At 44.7% G+C, this 20939-nt stretch overlaps 1 protein-coding gene across 14 annotated transcripts in view; it reads right to left on the reverse strand.

Moving 5' to 3' along the window:
• Rgl (Ral guanine nucleotide dissociation stimulator-like) overlaps nt 1–20939 on the reverse strand; it is a 144394-nt gene that overhangs the window by 16833 nt on the left and 106622 nt on the right. Inside the window, exon 1 of one of the 14 annotated variants that reach the window (XM_045749771.2) lies at nt 6693–7543. The exons of the other annotated variants lie outside the window; for them this stretch is intronic. Within the exon in view, the coding sequence (XP_045605727.1) occupies nt 6693–6737 (45 nt within the window). The 5' untranslated portion in view covers nt 6738–7543. Of the gene's footprint in view, nt 1–6692; nt 7544–20939 lie in introns of those variants that run through there. 14 annotated transcript variants of the gene reach the window in all.

A 20939-nucleotide genomic window follows, 5' to 3' on the forward strand; every position in this document is an offset into this window, starting at 1 on the left:
GAGCAAATTACCAACCATAATGAGACCTGGGCCAGAGAACTGACCTTGGAGGACATTGATCCACCTTACCATCTCAAGGTAACCCCACGTCTACCATATGGTCCCCGATATCCCACTCAACCCCTATTTGCAAAGCATTATCCACCCCAGTTCATTTACTAAGAACGAATGAACCCAAGCAACTATATACAACACAGGAACCTCAACAACAGTCGATCAGCACCACTGGACAGACAGGGAGAAGAACTGCCGAGTAGTCTACCTTGAAAACTTTTGTCTCGAAGGCCAGCTGGCATGCATTAACTACACGCCTAGAGCCCCATCCATGCAGGGTTATCTTGAGACGATTTCGGGTCTTTTTTTAGTGTCCCCGCGGCCCGGTCCTCGACCAGGCCTCCACCCCCAGGAAGCAGCCCGTGACAGCCGACTAACACCTAGGTACCTATTTTACTGCTAGGTAACAGGGGCATAGGGTGAAAGAAACTCTGCCCATTGTTTCTCGCCGGCGCCCGGGATCGAACCCGGGACCACAGGATCACAAGCCCAGCGTGCTGTCCGCTCGGCCGACCGGCTCCAACAGGGTCAACAAAGTGGCGAGAGGTAATGTAGGAAGATTTTTTTTTGGTAAGTAGGAAGATAATAGCAGGAAAACACAAGCTACACTCAAAGTTGGCACATAGGAAGCACAGTTCACGTCACTTAGCTTCACTTAGGTAATTGCACTGCAGAAGAACCGCAAAACAGTCAATTTAAATATAGGGTGACCAAACACTTCATCAGTTATTGCAAGCTCTCTTTTCTTACCGACGTAAATCCCTACTAGATACAAATTTTAATTAGACCCTTTAATATTTTGATACATCACTTATGTTTTGTTATTATTTAGATATATAATAATAATGGGTCGATTACAGTGTTAGAATGACAGAACCGAGGAAATTTCTTTCAAGTCTGGCGGCATGTAAAATTGGCTTAACATAAGTAGTCTACACTCACCAGACCACAAAACAATACAAACCACACTAACCAACGATGTTATAAGAAACACCAATTGGAACACGAAACACAGCTGACTATGGAACAAGAAGCGGCCGCCTCACGCTAACTCAACACCACCAATTAAATTACATTTTGTTTGCAAAACAACGGATTACATGAACGATTAAAAAGTTTAATTCAGTTCAGTGACATACTGAATGCCATCACCTAAGTCATAAATATATTTATATTATGTGCTTTAAAACATATGTTGTAGCCTATTAAGTAACACTAGCCTATCAAGTAAAACTCATGCATGACCTTGAGGAAATTGACAAGGGTTGGTGAATAGTTGGAGGGGAGTGGTTGTATGATGAATGTGAAGGGGTGTAGTTGTAGGGGAGTGGTTGTATGATGAATGTGAAGGGGTGTAGTTGTAGGGGAGTGGTTGTATGATGAATGTGAAGGAGTGTAGTTGTAGCGTAGAGGGACCAGAGGATAAATCCCTCGGTAGAGAATATGTAAAACTATTTTATGTAAACAAAGCTCGTTAATATGGATCGGTTGTATCGAGCGCAATAAATTTGTCCTTTCACACACTACCACATGTGGAGAGGACGGCCGTAGGATTTCACAATTTTGTTGAAATCTACACGCTCTCGCACGCTTTTTTGGATGAGGGGGTCGGCTGTTGGGTCCTATTTTTGGGAGGGGCAATGTAATAAATGCAACCCCCCATCCCTCTGACGCTTGCCCCCTAGGCGATAATGACGTGTGCGCGGCCAAGGATACCTCTGGTGACCAAAGGGAGGGGGGGGGGGAGGAAGGAATTGGAGGGCCTGTCTTTGAAGGCGATGGGTGACGTAACAAAGGATTGCTATGTAGATTCAAAATTCTAACTTCTATAAAAAATGTTTTTAGCAAAGCCCGGGAACGTAGTATACCTCAGAAATTGATTAGATAAAAAAATAATGACCCCAAATGAATCATGACTAGTCTAAAGAAAATTATATGTAACAAAGTTTTGTACAAAAGATTAAGAATGGTAAAGTCAATCTAGAACAAGAAGTTGTCAACCTAGTTAGAAATGTTAAAAAAAAGGAAGGCTAAAAGAAACTATGAAGTTCGTATAGCAGGGCAAGCAAAAACAAATCATAAAAGGTTTTTCAGTTATATCGAACAAAGATTAGGGAAAAGACAGGCCCATTACTGAGACGGGTCAAATAACTGATATTGACAAAGATGAGTATTGTAAATATTTTGATTCTGTGTTTACTAAAGACCTCAACATTATGCCTTCAACCGAACAAGTCTATATTGGTGGTGAAGAGAACACGTTGACTAGTTCAGTGGTTTCCAGGGAGTGGCGTTATTAAAAAAATAAGAAAAACTCAAGCCAAACAAATCCCCAGGACCAGACGAAGTGTTTGCAGGATGCTTAAAGAACGCAAAGAGTGTTATGAGCCCTTCACGTAGGGTGCAGTCGCACCTCCTCAGATCTCCAGTATCATCTATTGATACTGGTAATGGCTCAAAAGGGCCACCACTTACGGGCTATTCATGCCCGTGCCACCTTTTGGGTGGCTTAATCTTCATCAATCAATCAATCTATGAGCCCTTATACCTGCTTGATGGGGTTCTACGAATAAGGAGGTCTTCTACTAGCGCTTCTCTAGCTTTTTCAATAAATCATTAGTCAGGCAGAGTACCGGAGTACTGGGGGGTAGAAATAGCCGAAGCTACTCAAAGGGATCTTTGAGATGTATTTTTTCATTGTCTCAATAAACATACTTGAACTTGAGTACCGGATTCTTGAAGGGCTGCTAATGGGATGCCAATTTATAATAAAAGCAACAGACCGCTTGCGTCGAATAATCGGTCAATTAGCTTAACGTTTATTGTCGGAAAATTGCTTGGATCAATAAATGCAAAAGCAATTCGTCTATATCTTGAAAAACAGATTAATAAATTATTCACAACATGGTTTTACTAAAGGCCGCTCCGGTTTGACAAATTTGCTCATTCTATTCCAACACAATTGAGGCAGTTGATAGTTTATAACGTTGTGTACCTTGACTTTAGCAAAGCTTTTGATACAGTGCCACAGGAAAGATTGATTAAAAAGATAACAGGTTCATGGTATTGGGGATGCTATCTTAAGTTGGATTTGGGTGGGAAACCGTTGTAAGGAGTGCTTCAAGGTTCTATCCTGAGCCCTCTGTTTACAATATAATGTGTATAAATTATTTAGTTCAGGACTGAGGATGATCATAATGTGTTTTTTCTCATTTACTGTGAATCCTACCCCCTATATAATATTAAATAGGTCTAATAATAGGTTTTTCTCCTTAACAGCTAGTTAAATACTTCATAAGTTAGTTCATCCTCCCCAGCATCTGTGAATTTCCTAACCTTTAATTGCCATTAATACTTCATCCCGGGTAATGTCTATGCAAGTGACTTCATTGTTTCCTGTTGTAAGTATCAAGTTCCGCCTTAGGTCTTAACAAGAATCTAATGACTCGTTATAGCTGGCAATGAACTAATTGTAATTTATCTACAGATCGTGTGCAAATTCTTGTGGGTGAGGATGCGCAATAAAATGAGGCTTTTTACCTGTTACTATATTTACGTCTTGACAAATTTCAAGTTTGTTCTTCTAAACCTTCTCTGCAAGCTCCTGCCAATACTTATTCGTAGTTTCTTTTTTGTTCCCCACACACAGCCTAGCTACTGCCAATAAAGTATCCTTCCCTTCCTCTGTCCTTCCATTCGTACTCAGTTCCCTGTGAGGTCTTCCCATTGTTAATGTTCACCTTTTAGAATCTTGGCTAGAATTTTCTTTCCTAGTGGGATTTTTTTTTGTAGTGGGTGTGCTTTTATTTAATGTGTTAAACGATTCTATCTCCTTAATTATTTCTTCGTAAAGTGCTTCTGCCGTTACTGGTGTGTAAGTATAAGGAGTTGAAGTGTGTGAAGCCACACCCGCAGCGGGCGTGTGGGGGTAGAGGACAGACGCCACATACCACCTCTGTGTCTGTCATTAGGTGAAGGTGGGTGCGACAACTCCTCCCCCCCAACTACCCCCTGGTCTCACTGGGTGAAGGTGGGTGCGACAACTCCTCCCCCCTCCTCTCCAACTACCCCCTGGTCTCACTGGGTGAAGGTGGGTGCGACAACTCCTCCCCCCTCCTCTCCAACTACCCCCTGGTCTCACTGGGTGAAGGTGGGTGCGACAACTCCTCCCCCCTTCCTCCCCAACTACCCCTTGGTCTCACTGGGTGAAGGTGGGTGCTATAACACCTGCCACCCCCCCCCCCCACCATCACAACCTGTGGGTCTGTAATAACGAAGTAACGTACTATTTAAGAAACCGAGCAAGCAGTGTACCTCACGGGAGACATCTCCCGTCACGCAGGGTGCAGTCGCACCTCCACAGATCTCCAGTATCAGCTCTTGATACTGGTAATGGCTCAAAAGGGCCACCACTTACGGGCTATTCATGCCCGTGCCACCTTTTGGGTGGCTTAATCTTCATCAATCAATCAATCAATCAGTGTACCTACCTACCTTACACGCAATGTAGTGAACTATAGCGTCCAACACTACATGATTCACTAGGCAACACCGAAGGATTTTGAGAAAATGTAAAAGCTGGGTCAAGTTTGAATTAAAATCGAGTGTTGGTTCTCTTGTCTATACTGTCTACAGTAGCATATCTACAGGATAGAATAAACTAGTCAGCAAGGAGACCCCCGGCTGAAAATGAGGGAACTACTGTCATAAAGACGGCTTAATCATAAGTCATTTTAAGTCGCATTGAAGTGAGACCTACGGTCTATGAGCCGAGTGCATAGAGTGATTTTGAGCTAGGCTACCCGCATAATCTGTTAATATGGAATGCTGAGGGTGGGCAAAGGTTTATAATTTCACGATACAGGATTACTTGATATCAGATTCTACTTCTAAATGTATTATCTTAATTCGGTGATATAAATTATGCCAATATGTCTTGCCACTCTAACGGTAAACTACAGTTTTTTTTCAATATCGCCTTTCAAATTGTAAGCCAAATGTCACTAACTTTATGCCAATAATATACGTTTAATTAGTTTGCGATACACCCGTTTACTTGTCATTATTGTAATTTGTGTAAGTTGCTACGACTAAAGTTTGATTCTGATAACGATAATTACATGTTAAACTTATTGCGACTTGTGTAATTAATATACTAATGTTATGTAAAATTTTCCAATTTTAAGTGTGTAACCGTTTATGAATAAAGATTAATTCGAGTTTGCAACATTTAATGCACAGAGGTATTTTTTTTTTGGTTAAGCTAGGCTAATGGTGGACATTACAGCGCGCGTTCATAGCCAACCCTAACTAACTTGTGGCCGATGATCATTAATCCGTTTTAGGAATGGAAAACAATTTACACAAGACTCGGCTGATGAAGTTAGAACTTTTCTCGAACAGTGGACCTTTACGTCCTCTGTTCGAATTTCTGTAAATGTTTCACCACACGGCAACGTATACGACAGCCCGTCCTTAAACAAAAACCAAAGTCCATTCCATGGATCCGCCAAACCTCCTGTTTATGAATGAAAAACGGTTTACACACGAGTCAACTGATACGTTCGAACACTTCCGGAAGAAGTGCTTCGCTGACGACTTTTGTTCGAACCACAACGTTGTAAATGCGTCACCCACTTAATACAAATAATCGCCAAAAGAACCTAAATACCTAACCTAACCAATGCCTAAATATGCTAATATAATAATTTATGAGAAAATTCCTGTTTTGAATGAACAGCATGTTAAAATTGATGAATGGGTCTTTGGGGTCGACCGCTGGATGGAATGAACTTCGTCTGAGGACGGGTTGTATGCCTAACTATATAATATAAATTTACATTAAATAAACACGATTTTTGGTCGGGCGAGAGGCGAGACGGGCAATCTACCTGACAAGCGCCAACTAACGCTGTGTACACTTGGTACTGTTTCTCTACATGTCGGAAATTACAGAATTCAATATAACAGTATACCATGATCATGTTAGTTCTAAGATATGGCCGACATACCGTTAATAATCAATGGCCATATGCAACACAATTGCTAATATGCATGAAAATTAAGATTCCGCAGCGTTTATATTTTAGTTTTATAAATAAACAAATTTTATGTACGCAGATCGCCCCCATTCTCCACTGTAGCTTTTATCTGGGTGAATGTATCTAATACACACTACTGGTGCCTGGCACAGTGTTACCACTGATAAGGTTTTATGATAATTCGGCGGGTCGATGCTTATCGTAGACTGTTGTGACCAGTGCCTGGCTGGCCCCGCCCCCGCTCCCAGTGTTGGCTACTCACCAACTGGGCCGCAGTTGTAACCAAATATCCTAGATATGTTGTTGTTATAGATTCAGCTACTCTGAACAAGTTCCAAGTAGCACGGGCTATGGTGAGCCCGTAGTGGGATTCTACATATGCTTCAATGTTCTTATGAACGGAGCTGGTGCGTGTCCTGCTGACCACAACACTCATATTCTACCGGACTAATGCTAAAAATTATAATTATCCTCATTGTCATCCCTTCAAATTATTTGAGGAACTTGTGTGCCTACCGTCGATGCTAGTTTGATGAGCAAAGATTTACCTGTGTATCTGAATATAACATGTTAATAACACTAGGAATAATAACTCACCTTGAAATTGACAGCACCAAACCTCCAGCCGGTAAGGTGCACCATTTGTCGTAGTTTCTCAGCCCAACAGGTCACCACTGTTCCGTTGCCTTCACTTTACACACGTAAAAACATTCTAACTACTTTTTAAAAATCTCAGTGATGATCATAACATGTTTTTTAGTTTGGTACGCGATAATCCTTGCATGTAATTAACACACCACGAACTGGTCATGCAACTAACAAGCATCATCACAGTTGGGTGTTGACAAACGTTACATCACCATACCACTGGTGATTACATCTTGTCGACGGAATATGACTAACAACACAAGTACTGGTAGTTTCATGTTGTTTTTCTGCGCGGTTATGTCCACCAGATAATTGAGCATCACAAACCTAGCGTTAGTTATAGGCCGAGTCTAAATCACACAGACTCCAAGTTAAACCTAGCACTTCCAAGTTCCAACTCGCTCTGACCTTAGGAGCAAGCAACACACATTATCCGTGGAAAGCACTGAGTGAGGATCCACCACACACACACACGAGGCTCCGCCTACACACGCCTCGTTAAAGAGTGTCCTGAGGAGCGAGCGCGTGCTGCCCCAAGCACGCCTGTGGACCAACTGAGGGGAGGCGGCACACACAGCCTGGCCCCGGGGTGCCACCGCCAGAGGGGAGGGCCAACCCATCGCGGGTTCACACTACAACACAGGAAAATGTTGCTGCTTACACACACGTCACTCGGCATCCATATTAGCTAGACCCCAGGACGTGAGTCACAACTCCCGCACTAGTTAGCGCTCGATGACGCCCGACGTTTCTTGTAATCCAGCCCAATTATACATTAATAAATTGATAAGAGTTAATACTGATAATCGTGTCTGAATTAGAACTAATAATTAACCCTTTTTTTATAATTACCTACCACGAGGCAACAAGCAGAACAAGTATTTTGGGTAACAATAATGTGCGTTAAGCGGGCTAACAGCCAGTCAGTTTCCCGAAGTGGTGACAGGTTTTAATGTCAGTTGTGGAGGCTCTTGTGAAGCATGACTTCATCAGGGCTTAGTGACTACACGATGATGACCTACGACTCATCTTTTGCTTCTCGGCCACTTAGGTTTAGCTCATTTATTATGCACCCTATACCCATTCTGTGCGCCTTTACGGGATCACCATAGCCCGTGCTACATGGACACTTCGTTTCCGAGTAGCTAAATCTAAAACAACAACAACAATCATTCTGTGAGCGGGAACAGAAAGCGCTTCAGATAGCTGTCACAGGAACTGAACTGCTATATTCCCTTACCCAAGCAAGTTACAGTCCTCATGATATAAATACACAGTTTCATAATACATTTATCGACAGTATTCAGAGTTTTGGTTAGTTTACTTTAATTTATAAGGCGAAAAAATGGATTCAGAAACTGAATCACAACGGTCTATTGACTAAGGCATTTACAATTGTAGATAACTACAGTTTTAATTTGCCACAAACGTGTTCATATTATAAATGTATTGATTTATTACAAATACATTATAAATGTATTTGATTTATTATTTATTACATTAACTTAGCTTAAGGTATGAGTACAATGACTGATGCTTTATATCACAACCGTGGAAAATACGTTACAATGCTAACCAGAATATAACAATGTTCGTGTGTGCTCCATGGTGAAGCCAGAGCTTCACCATGGATTGATGGATTGATTGATGAAGATTAAACCACTCAAAAGGTGGCACGGGCATGAATAGCCCGTAAGTGGTGGCCCTTTTGAGCCATTACCAGTATCAAGAGCTGATACTGGAGATCTGTGGAGGTGCGACTGCACCCTGCGTGACGGGAGATGTCTCCCGTGTTCACCATGGAGCTATTGGTCAGCCTGGGTAGCGGGGGTGAGTGTGTTTATCCCATGGTGAAGAGAGAGCAAGGTGGGCGTGATCCAGCTTATATCTATACCCAAAGCAGTTCTCATTCCTAACACGCTCCTGCATTAATATCAACACACAACCTCACATTCCTGGAAAACAGAAGAGTAAGGGGAGACATGATAACCACCTACAAAATTCTCAGGGGAATTGACAGGGTGGACAAAGACAAACTCTTCAGCACGGGTGGGACACGAACAAGGGGACACAGGTGGAAACTTAGTACCCAGATGAGCCACAGAGATGTTAGAAAGATTTTTTCAGTGTCAGAGTAGTTAATAAATGGAATGCACTAGGAAGTGATGTGGTGGAGGCTGACTCCATACACAGTTTCAAATGTAGATATGATAGAGCCCAGTAGGCTCAGGAATCTGTACACCAGTTGATTGACGGTTGAGAGGCGGGACCAAAGAGCCAAAGCTCAACACCCGCAAGCACAATTAGGTGAGTACAAGTCACACCACTAAATCTTATGACTCGATACTAAATCTCGCAAGTCAAATTTTTAGATATAAATAAATGTTGCGTCATTTTTTAACATTCGCAGCAAATTAACAAAAAATAATGACATTAAGACAGAAGTAAAGTTGAAACGCGATTAAAAGGAATAAAGTTGAATAAATGTCAACGCCGTAACTGAACGGCGGTTACACGTCAGATATTGACTTGCGGTTTGAAATTGTGTTTCAATAATCTGTTTATGGGATACAAGCGGGAGTTACCGTGTATGTTTTACTGTTCATATTTGTTTCACTGGCGCTCTATGGCAGTGTTGCACTTGTACACGACTCCTACATAAACACATAAGAATAAAATAAACAATAGAGACGCTACTGACCCACGCGAGGCAGCTCCCTCCATGCATTAATACCAACACACACTCGTATGTCTATATTATATTACCCAGTTAACCTCTTCCATAAAATATACATCTCTCTTCCCTAACCGAGATTTACCACATTCTGTTCTAATAGAATTTATAAACAAGTACAAAAGTTGTTTTCGCTGCTCCGAGTTTTATGTTGTGTTCATATTTGTTGCAGCCTCGTTGTTGTTATTTTAGATTCAGCTACTCGGAACGAAATGTCCATGTAGCACGGGCTATGGTGAGCCCGTAAACACTGCAGCCTAGATTGATGAGGATTATGCCCCCCAAGTTAACCAAAATACTGTGAGGGATAATATCAGATAATTCAGGCGATGAGTCACAATAACGTGGGTGAAGTATGTTGACCAGACCACACACTAGAAGGTGAAGGGACGACGACGTTTCGGTCCGTCCTGGATCATTCTCAAGTCGATTGTGGAGAATGGTCAATCGAATCGACAATCGACTTGAGAATGGCCCAAGACGGACAGAAACGTCGTCGTCCCTTCACTTTTTAGTATGTGGTCTGGTCAATATCAGATAATGTTTTGCGATCAAATTTTCAAAATACGTCTCACTAAGGTCAATGACAAAGAACACAACGTTATTTCTCTGGACTCAAATAAGACCTTTGATTGGCTACTCTACAATTTTGCCTATGAATTGAAATTTACCACTGATACGTAATTCAAACCCAGCGGGAATATCAGCTTTATCTCCGATAGCAAGACCACAGTTAGGTTACACATGTATTAATGTGTAACCAGGAGGCCTGGTCGACGACCGGGCCGCGGGGACGCTAAGCCCCGGAAGCACCTCAAGGTATGCGCTGAGAACAAGCAGAAACTAATGACTAATTCCAGGCACTGTGAAGAGGCACAGACGAATATACAATATAATAAGTGCATAAACGAATGAATGTTATTAATTAATGACGTAACCTATTATTCAATAGTTTTCAAAATAACAGGCTATAAGTTTTTTTCTACCACAGACGTTGCCACACATTTACAATGCTAACCAGCATATATACATTTTCTAGGCTATAAGTCTAGATTTAAGCTAGAGATGAATAGTTTTCTTGTAAGAATTGTAAAAAGGATCGGTATATATATTGCTCGAGTCGCTGGTACGTTGTGCACGTCACAAATGCAGCCCTCCTCATTGACTGATGGCCAGGCTCCGTTCCCCAAAGACCCATACATGCCAATTTTAATCTACTGTGTATTAAAAATAGGTTTTTCTCATATATATATATATAAATTAATATTATTATATATTAAAGTTCAATATATAATTAGACATGTTTAAGTTCGTTAGACTGTCCTTCCGTTCTTAGGGGCTACATATAGATTAGATTCCCCGGTTAAACACCCGTTTATATTAGATGTGTGTTGGTTTGTTTGTGTTTTTTTTATGCTACAGTTATTCTGCATAAACCTCACACCTGCAAACCTCTGGATGACAGAATATAATGTACGTAAGAGGCAAGAGAGTAAACAGGTCAAGTGAAGCATAACTGGCAGACGACTACATGTGTTGGTAAACTGTATACAACTTTTAGTTCACGTATGTAGGACGGGGATATTACCATAACATCCACCAGGGCCTCAACCGTGTCTGGGTTTCCGGTTTAAATGGCAGCATAATGCCCCTGTTGCACCGACACACACACACACGCAATACCTCAGTATTGTTAGTATTGGTATTATTAGAGATAACGATTCACACACACACACAGCACCGCTCCTGTGCCAGGTAAGTCCACTACGGGCTCACCATAGCCTGTGCTACTTGGAACTTGTTCCGAGTAGCTTAATCTATAACAACAACAACAAACGATACACACACAGGGGTATATGAGGTAAACTTTGCTTCTCTACGTACATACACAGTTTACTTTCTTGAGGTTATCTTGAGATGATTTCGGGGCTTTTTTAGTGTCCCCGCGGCCCGGTCCTCGACCAGGCCTCCACCCCCAGGAAGCAGCCCGTGACAGCTGACTAACACCCTGGTACCTATTTTACTGCTAGGTAACAGGGGCATAGGGTGAAAGAAACTCTGCCCATTGTTTCTCGCCGGCGCCCGGGATCGAACCCTGGACCACAGGATCACAAGACCAGCGTGCTGTCCGCTCGGCCGACCGGCTCCCACCGAGTAGCTAAATCTAAAACATCATCATTATTTACAATTGTAAACTATTTAATTAACTAGTATAACAATATTTAGTGACATTATATTTATTTAGAGATGAGGTGTGGTAGCGTGGTTGTAGCGAGGCCGAGCCACCAGCCCTGCACCCTGCTGTAATCTCTGGCCGTGCTGGTACACTGCACTTATCTCGGCTACTGTTCCCTGCTCTGAGCCATTCATTCACATGCAGCTTGAACTGTTGAAGTGAGGGCATCTTTTAGGGTTGCCAACCTCTTCACAAAACAAGTTCCACCATTTTGGATGAAACGATCCGTTGAAACTGATTGGTGTGTTGATGCAGAGAGAAGGTTTACCCGGGTGTGAGGTGGTATTACTGGTGTTAGTATTCTGGAAGGAGTTGTAGTAACAGTACGGTGTATACTTCGATACACCAGCCACCTCGATCTATGGTGTACTTCGATACACCAGCCACCTCGATTTATGGTGTACTTCGATACACCAGCCACAATCGACTTGAGAATGGTCCAGGACGGACCGAAACGTCGTCGTCCCTTCACCTTCTAGTGTGTGGTCTGGTCAACACCTCGATCTAGTTCTATTATTATTGTTTTTTTCAGCAATTTGGACTGGTCAGGCCCACGGCCTGGCTTCTTGTAGATCGGCGTTCGATCCCAGCGGTCCAAGAGGTTGGGCACCATTCGTTGGCCTATCCCAACTCCTTGTTCTCGCATCCCTTCTAAGCGCTATATAATTACAGTAGCTTAGCGCTTTCTGGGACGGGAGACATCTCCCGTCCACGAGGCTAACCATAGCTCGTGCTTCTTGCCCCGCTCCTGTGCCAGGTAAGTTACGGGCTCACCATAGCCCGTGCTACTTGGAACGTGTTCCGAGTAGCTGAATCTATAACAACAACAACAGCTCTTTCTGCACATCACGCACCGCTCCTGTGCCATGTAAGTCCACTACGGGCTCACTATAGCCCGTTCTACTTGACCCCGCTCCTGTGCCAGTTAAGTTACGGGCTCACCATAGCCCGTGCTACTTGACACCTGTTCCGGGTAGCTGAATCTATAACATACAACAACAACAGCGCTTTCTGTTCATCATTATCTTACCTTCTCTCACTGTACGTGTGGCCCTATCTTCTATTTTGCCTAGCAACTTCAGTTACCGCTGTGGACAAGACACTCAAATTAGCGACGAGTGTCCCACGAGTGCACTCTAACTGCGAGTGTTGAGTGTGTGTGTGTGAGTGGACACCACTTTGGAGCTACGGTATTAGGCGCTCTCCACAGGCACGCAGATCTGTGCCTACTTCCACACTCATTTTCATCAATGTGCGATTTTTGTTAATAAGGTGTTAGTGATTTACTATTGTTTCTATTATTTGAGTAGTGGATATTTATCATTACAGAACTCTTGAGAGAGAGAGAGAGAGAGAGAGAGAGAGAGAGAGAGAGAGAGAGAGAGAGAGAGAGAGAGAGAGAGAGAGAGAGAGAGAGAGAGAGAGAGAGAGAGAGAGAGAGAGAGAGAGAGAGAGAGAGAGAGAGAGAGAGAGAGAGAGAACTGGAAAGTGGTATAGCTGCCCAGCTCAGCCCCCCCCCCCACCCCCATTTCCCATGATATTGCTCGCTACACACGCAATTCAAGCGAAAACACACACGCAACACACGTAAAGAAAACCAACGAATGCACACGCAACCTAACACAAACATCGCAATACACGCAATACAATACAACACACGCAATGCAAGCAATACACACGCAATACAACCCCTCCACACAAACACAACAGCGCACACGCAACACCACACATGCGCAATCCAAGTTCACAATGAAACTAGAGGAAAGTCCAGTCACCGGAAGTCAAACAGAAACAGACTACTGGATCCAACCGAGAGGAACATAAAGGGGCTTCGCTGGATCTTTCAACTTGCCGGAAGTGGCGTGTTAGATTACATGCATTTACCTGAAGTTACCTGCGGACCACCCCCGTTCTCGAGTGGCCTCGGCGAAGGGCCGGAAGCCTGTGCAAGCTTCCACCAGTATACTTGAGAATATTCGTCAGTTTTATCTTGAACTGACGTATATATTCTTGGAGCATTTACGGCTTCGACGGGCAGGTAACACCCCCCAATGTTCTTGAAGATATCCACCTCCAATGTTCTTGAAGATATCCACCTCCAATGTTCTTGAAGATATCCACCCCCAATGTTCTTGAAGATATCCACCCCCAATGTTCTTGAAGATATCCACCTCCAATGTTCTTGAAGATATCCACCCCAGGGTTCTTGAAGATATCCACCTCCAATGTTCTTGAAGATATCCACCTCCAATGTTCTTGAAGATATCCACCTCCAATGTTCTTGAAGATATCCACCCCCAATGTTCTTGAAGATATCCACCTCCAATGTTCTTGAAGATATCCACCTCCAATGTTCTTGAAGATATCCACCCCCAGGGTTCTTGAAGATATCCACCTCCAATGTTCTTGAAGATATCCACCTCCAATGTTCTTGAAGATATCCAGCCCCAGGGTTCTTGAAGATATCCACCTCCAATGTTCTTGAAGATATCCAGCCCCAGGGTTCTTGAAGATATCCACCTCCAATGTTCTTGAGGATATCCACATAATACATCCAAAGTTTGCCAGTGTACTGTGCAGACTACTGATCACATGGGCCTGGTCGAGGACCGGGCCGCGGGGACGCTAAGCCCCGAAATTATCTCAAGATAACCTCAAGATAACCCATATATGTCTAACCATCCTGTAAGCTGGGAACAATGTTTAGTATCCCGTAGGCCTTACTATGTAATCCTTCACATAGCCTAGAGTAGCTGTATATACAAGCATATGTACCTAAGTCTATTTACAAAACAAATTAAAAATAAGGCGATCATATGTGGCCGATGGGAAGGTCCATTACACGTCCACACACACACACACACACACACACACACACACTTAGTAAGCGTTATATGCGCAAACAAAGCGTTGTATGACAAAGAGTGCTGGGAAGACGGGACACCACGAGCGTAGCTCTCATCCTGTAACTACACTTAGGTAATTACACACACACACACACACACACACACACACACACACACACACACACACACACACACACCAAAGAGCCAGAGCTCAACCCCCACAAGCACAAATAGGTGAGCAAATAGGTGAGTACACACACACACACTTAACATTCCTTCCTTCCTCTAACTTTCTGGCAGGTTTCCCCTTCCTTTGGGCCATATTAAAGGGCGTTGTAAAATGCTTCAGGGTCTCCGGAATAACCGCGGGCGTCTTGTGCTGTGGGCGTCGTGGGGTTTACACACTGGAATGATTGCAATCTCCTCAAATTCTCTTGTTTGTAACTCTGTGTAATGGTCACGGAATAGTTAGGGTTGAGGCCAGGAATGTATCCGCATGTGCTCAAACATGGTGTGAGAGAAAGAAAACGGGCAAACGGCCAAAAGCGACGTTCTTTTTAAGAGGACAGGTTGAATCAGAGAGGGGGGAAGTAGAGAGAGAGAGGGAGGAAGTAGGGAGAAAGGGGGGGGGGGGGAGAAGTGAGAGAGGGAGGAAGGAAAGCGGGAGGGAGAGAGGAGAGAAAGAGAGGGAGGGGGGAGAGAGAGAGAGAGAGAGAGAGAGAGAGAGAGAGAGAGAGAGAGAGAGAGAGAGAGAGAGAGAGAGAGAGAGAGAGAGAGAGAGAGAGAGAGAGAGAGAGAGAGACTGGGTAGCAGACACCATCCAGGGATGGCACCAGGCCTGGTCACTACTACTATTACACTCCCGCCCCTTCTACTTTCAACATAACAACATCCCTACCCCCTCCCACATGGGGAACCCCGCCCCCCACCTCTCTCCCCCGTCACGTGGGGAACCCCGCTCCCCCACCCCCCTTCATTTAGCTCCCCTTTCCCCCCCTCCCCCACCTCCCTCCTCTGCTACACACCCACACGAGTCAGACAGACAGCAGTAGGCTAGGAGGGATAATACCAGCTTTTTCAATGAACAGATTCATTAAAAAACATATTACAATATAACAGGAGAGTCGGGAGTCATGTAGCATTAGGTGACCGACAGCTGAAACGGCGGGGCTTAGGAGCTAGCTCTCCACCCTTCCAGCACATTTACATTTATTTATTCATTCATTTATTTATTTATTTACAAGAAGATACAATGCGTTTGTGAGAATACATAATATTGGTCTTTCTACACTCTTATCAAGCCACTAACACGCATAGCGTTTCAGGCATAGGCGCGGCAACATACATAACTATGTATGTTGTATGTTGCTACTCTAGGCTACATATACACAACTATGTATACTACATATATACACAACTATGTATACTACATATATACACAACTATGTATACTACATATACACAACTATGTATGACTACATATATACAACTATGTATACTACATATACACAACTATGTATGACTACATATATACAACTATGTATACTACATATACACAACTATGTATACTACATATATACACAACTATGTATACTACATATATACACAACTATGTATACTACACATACACAACTATGTATACTACATATACACAACTATGTATGACTACATATAACGATCAATTATGGAATAAGCAGTTCAAACGGGAACTATACTGTAGACACCTTTCTGTTTTGCGTTACTACGCACAACAGAAAGTCATTTCGTCGACGGCATGACTGAACTACAAAGACAGCTTCACAGACCAGACACTCACCAGGAGTGAGGCTGGCCTCGGGGTGAAGCTGGCCTCGGGTGAGACTGAGGTAGAAAGGACCCAAGGGACACCCAACACCAATGACAGATGACGCCTCCTGCCTCTTCTACCAGGGAGAAACAGGAGAGAGAGTCAGCCTCTCACCCGCGAGATGCCCCACAGGTGTTCTGGGCGGTGGGTGTTGCGGGTGTTGCGGCTGGCTGGCTGGCTGTCCCCCGCCACACCGTCGCTCAAGGAGGAGCTAGCTTGTCTAGCTTGTCTACGGGCTCACCATAGCCCGTGCTACTTGGAACTTTTCAAATCTTAACAACAAACATTGCCTGGCTCTCCACGCTGCCCTTGGCATCGCTTGTCGCCAAGTTTGAGTAACTGCCTCAAATCATTGACAAGGGAGTCACAGAAGGGGTTCTAATGTTTCCTTGTTAGAATTAGGGCACACGTGAGGCTATCTTGAGGTTATCTTGAGATGATTTCGGGGCTTTAGTGTCCCCGAGGCCTGGTCCTCGACCAGGCCTCCACCCCCAGGAAGCAGCTCGTGACAGCTGACTAACACCCAGGTACCTATTTTACTGCTAGGTAACAGGGGCATAGGGTGAAAGAAACTCTGCCCTATTGTTTCTCGCCGGCGTCCGGGATCGAACCCGGGACCACAGGATCACAAGTCCAGCGTGCTGTCCGCTCGGTCGACCGGGCGGACAGGAATAGTGTGCTAATCAGGAGGAGTGATTAGCACACTACGCCTTTCAGTGTGTTGATGAATAGACTTATGGCTGACACACAGATACACAAGCTGCTGATTCTGTTGTCTGCTGATTCTGTTGTCTGCTGATTCTGTTGTCTGCTGATTCTGTTGTCTGCTGATTCTGTTGTCTGCTGATTCTGTTGTCTGCTGATTTGTTGTCTGCTGAGTCTGTTGTCTGCCGTGCAGATAACAGCTGTGTCATCAGAAACAGTGGTAACCAGCTACCAGCTCTCCCTACGACAATTAGAACGTGTTGTTACTCTACCCACAGAAATAACTATGAAAATGTCCCCCATTTGTCCAAAATGTCACGAAAACTGCAGACAATACAGCTACCCTCGTGTGGGTATTAACAGTGAAACTGTGAGCGAATTACATCTTGAGCTCAAAGATTTAAAAATCTCTAAAAAAATCTACTTTCCGGTACAATGCTCATTGGTACTGATGTTAAATATGCCACAATGATCTATACGATGTTCATCACACATTACATCGACTACCCCCTGACCCTACACCCCCATAAATCCCCCCCCCCCCCGACATGAAAACATTAGAACTCGGCACCGCTCCTGTGCCAGGTAAGTCCACTACGGGCTCACCATAGTCGGTGCTACTTGACCTGCTTCTGTGCCAGGTAACTTCACTACAGGTTCACCATAGCCCGTGCTACTTGCTCCGCTCCTGTGCCAGGTAAGTCCACTACCGACTCACCATAGCCCGTGCTACTTGCCCCGCTTCTGTGCCAGGTAAGTTACGGGCTCACCATAGCCCGTGCTACTTGGAACTTGTTCCGAGTAGCTGAATCTATAACAACAACAACAACAAACATTACAAACAATACAAAATAAAGCCAAGAACATAATTCTTGAAGCTGCCAGATGTACAAGAATCGGCAACCCGAGATCTGAAACTCCCTACCTCGCTGTATACTAAAGAACTGTGCAGCTAAACGCGACCTTTTGTGCAAAGGTCATGAGAGATTCACCACTGTGCTTGGAGACAGTCTGACTGGAGCGGTTGTCACGCCAGCCACTGCTGTCAACGCACCAGCAGGCAACCTGTCAACAAGCTGACTGAGTAAAATTACTGCCAATCTCATTAAATTTAATATTCTATACTGTATACCATATAATGACATTTCATTATGTCTATATCTTGGTATACAAGTGTCCTATACACTTCCATCAGAAAAAACAGCAACGGAAATCCATTGGTTCTCAAAGCGACAATAATTGACACTATTAATTCCTTTGTAAATAATACACTGAATACACTGAAAAATACAGGAGTAATTTTTATGTGGTTAAAAGTCAGTTCTTCAAGCACTTGAAGAACTGTATGTGAAGAACTGTATGTCACCCTGTATGTGTAGTGGGTGGCCCCAGGCGGCCCTGTATGTGTAGTGGGTGGCCCCAGGCGGCCCTGTATGTGTAGTGGGTGGCCCCAGGCGGCCCTGTATGTGTAGTGGGTGGCCCCAGGCGGCCCTGTATGTGTAGTGGGTGGCCCCAGGCGGCCCTGTACGTGTAGTGGGTGGTCCCAGGCGGCCCTGTACGTGTAGTGGGTGGCCCCAGGCGGCCCTGTACGTGTAGTGAGTGGCCCCAAGCCACCCTATACGTAATGCACGTGCCGTCGGGGGCCAGTATTTACGGGCTAATCATGCCCGTGCCACCTCTTGGGGTGGCTTAATCTTCATCAATCAGGGCCAGTGTGAAGGCATACAGGTGCAGCCACAAGGTCATGGTTGCCGGGGGAGGGCGCTTGGCCAAGGGTTTGGAACGGGGGTAGGTAGGGAGGGAAGGGGAGGTAGGTAGGGGAAGGGGAGGTAGGTAGGGGAAGGGTAGGTAGGTAGGGGAAGGGGAGAGGAGGTGTCATGAGGTAGGGGAGATGCAAGGAAGTCCACCATGAGAAGCAGATGCTGGCACCTCTTCCTCTTCCTTCCTCAATGGCTCATTGGTTCAGTGACTCACTGACTCACACCACTTCCCAGTTCGTACCTCCGGTGGTGTCACCACCTCCACCACAACGACCACTTCCAACCCCCCCCCCCTGCCACAGGGAGCTGCTCTTCCTACCCATGAACAAATCCACAAGGGCCGTGACGAGGATTCTAACCTGCGTCCGGGAGCATCCCGGGCTTCCTACCCCCACTTCCCCAAAGAACTAAGTGGTGCTAACTGTTTGGGGAAGTGACTGTAAACACGGTCAGAGCACCAGGCGAGGGAGGAGAGATATCTAGGGCACCAGAAGAGAGGGGGGGGGGGTCGCCGTTTGGTATATAAACTGGAAGTGAAAGATTTACCTTAAGTGGGAGACAATGACAATGAGTATGATGATGATGATGATGATGATGATGATGATGATGATGATGATGATGATGACAGATGATGGTGTGTCAGTGATGATCGTCGCCGGGAAGCATCACATCCGGAGTGTGGGAGTTTCTTCCGGACGCTCGGCTCTCACACTTCGCATAACCTACTTACACCATCACTACTACCACTCTCACCATCACTACTACCACTCTCACCATCACTACTACCACTCCCACTATCACTACTACCACTCTCACCATCGCCACTACCACTCCCACTATCACTACCAGCCTCACTATCACCACTACCCCTTCCCTATCCCCCAGCAACACATCATCATATATACGGATTGGAGAACCGCCATTGAAACCACATCCACCTGACCCCAAATACAGCACTATGCAACAATGCTATAGCAATTATTACCCTCAAATGTCAAGGTCGTCCAATACGCATCAAGTGGGTGCCAAGTCATGCAGGAATACCAGGCAATGACACTGCAGGTGAAGCTGAACAAGGCGAGGCGTCAACAAAGTAATTAGATAGATCAACGCAGAAGCTGTACAGTGGACGGGGAAATTGAAATTGAAATTGAAATAAGTTTATTGATGTAAAATACACACAAAGGGATGAGGTAGCTCAAGCTATTCTCACCCCGTTCAGTACATCGTGTTAATACATACATATACTCACATCACCAACAATGAACATATTACCAAACATTCTGAGAGATAAACATATACATTTTCTCCTTTACACAAGTAGTGGACGGGGAAGACATCTCCCGTCACACAGGGTGCAGTCGCACCTCCACAGATCTCCAGTATCAGCTCTTGATACTGGTAATGGCTCAAAAGGGCCACCACTTACGGGCTATTCATGCCCGTGCCACCTCTTGGGTGGCTTAATCTTTATCAATCAATCAATCGAGTTACGAACAAAAACAACTTTGCACTGATATTTAGTACCGCAGACGTTGTTAAACATATTGGACATGATCTTACTGAAATGAGTAACACTTGATGGGCCAGTATGACCTAAAGAGACAATCCTGCTCGGGATTATGGCCCGCGCAGGAATTTCCCTAAAAAAACAAAGAACATAACCCCACATCCCTCAGGACCATCACCACTACACTACTGCTCAACATCTACACCACCGGAAGGGAACGATGAGGAGTATGAGTCCACTACGGGCTCACCATAGCCCGTGCTACTTGCCTCGCTCCTGTGCCAGGTAAGTCCACTACGGGCTCACCATAGCCCGTGCTACTTGGCCTGCTCCTGTGCCAGGTAAGTCCACTACGGGCTCACCATAGCCCGTGCTACTTGCCCCGCTCCTGTGCCAGGTAAGTCCACTACGGGCTCACCATAGCCCGTGCTACTTGCCCCGCTCCTGTGCCAGGTAAGTCCACTACGGGCTCACCATAGCCCGTCCTATCTGTAACTTGTTCCGAGTAGCTGAATCTATAACAACAACGATGAGGAGAAAGCGCCAAGCCATTACGACT

The sequence above is a fragment of the Procambarus clarkii genome, chromosome 47, assembly GCF_040958095.1.
Source record: "Procambarus clarkii isolate CNS0578487 chromosome 47, FALCON_Pclarkii_2.0, whole genome shotgun sequence".
Lineage (NCBI taxonomy): Eukaryota > Metazoa > Arthropoda > Malacostraca > Decapoda > Cambaridae > Procambarus > Procambarus clarkii.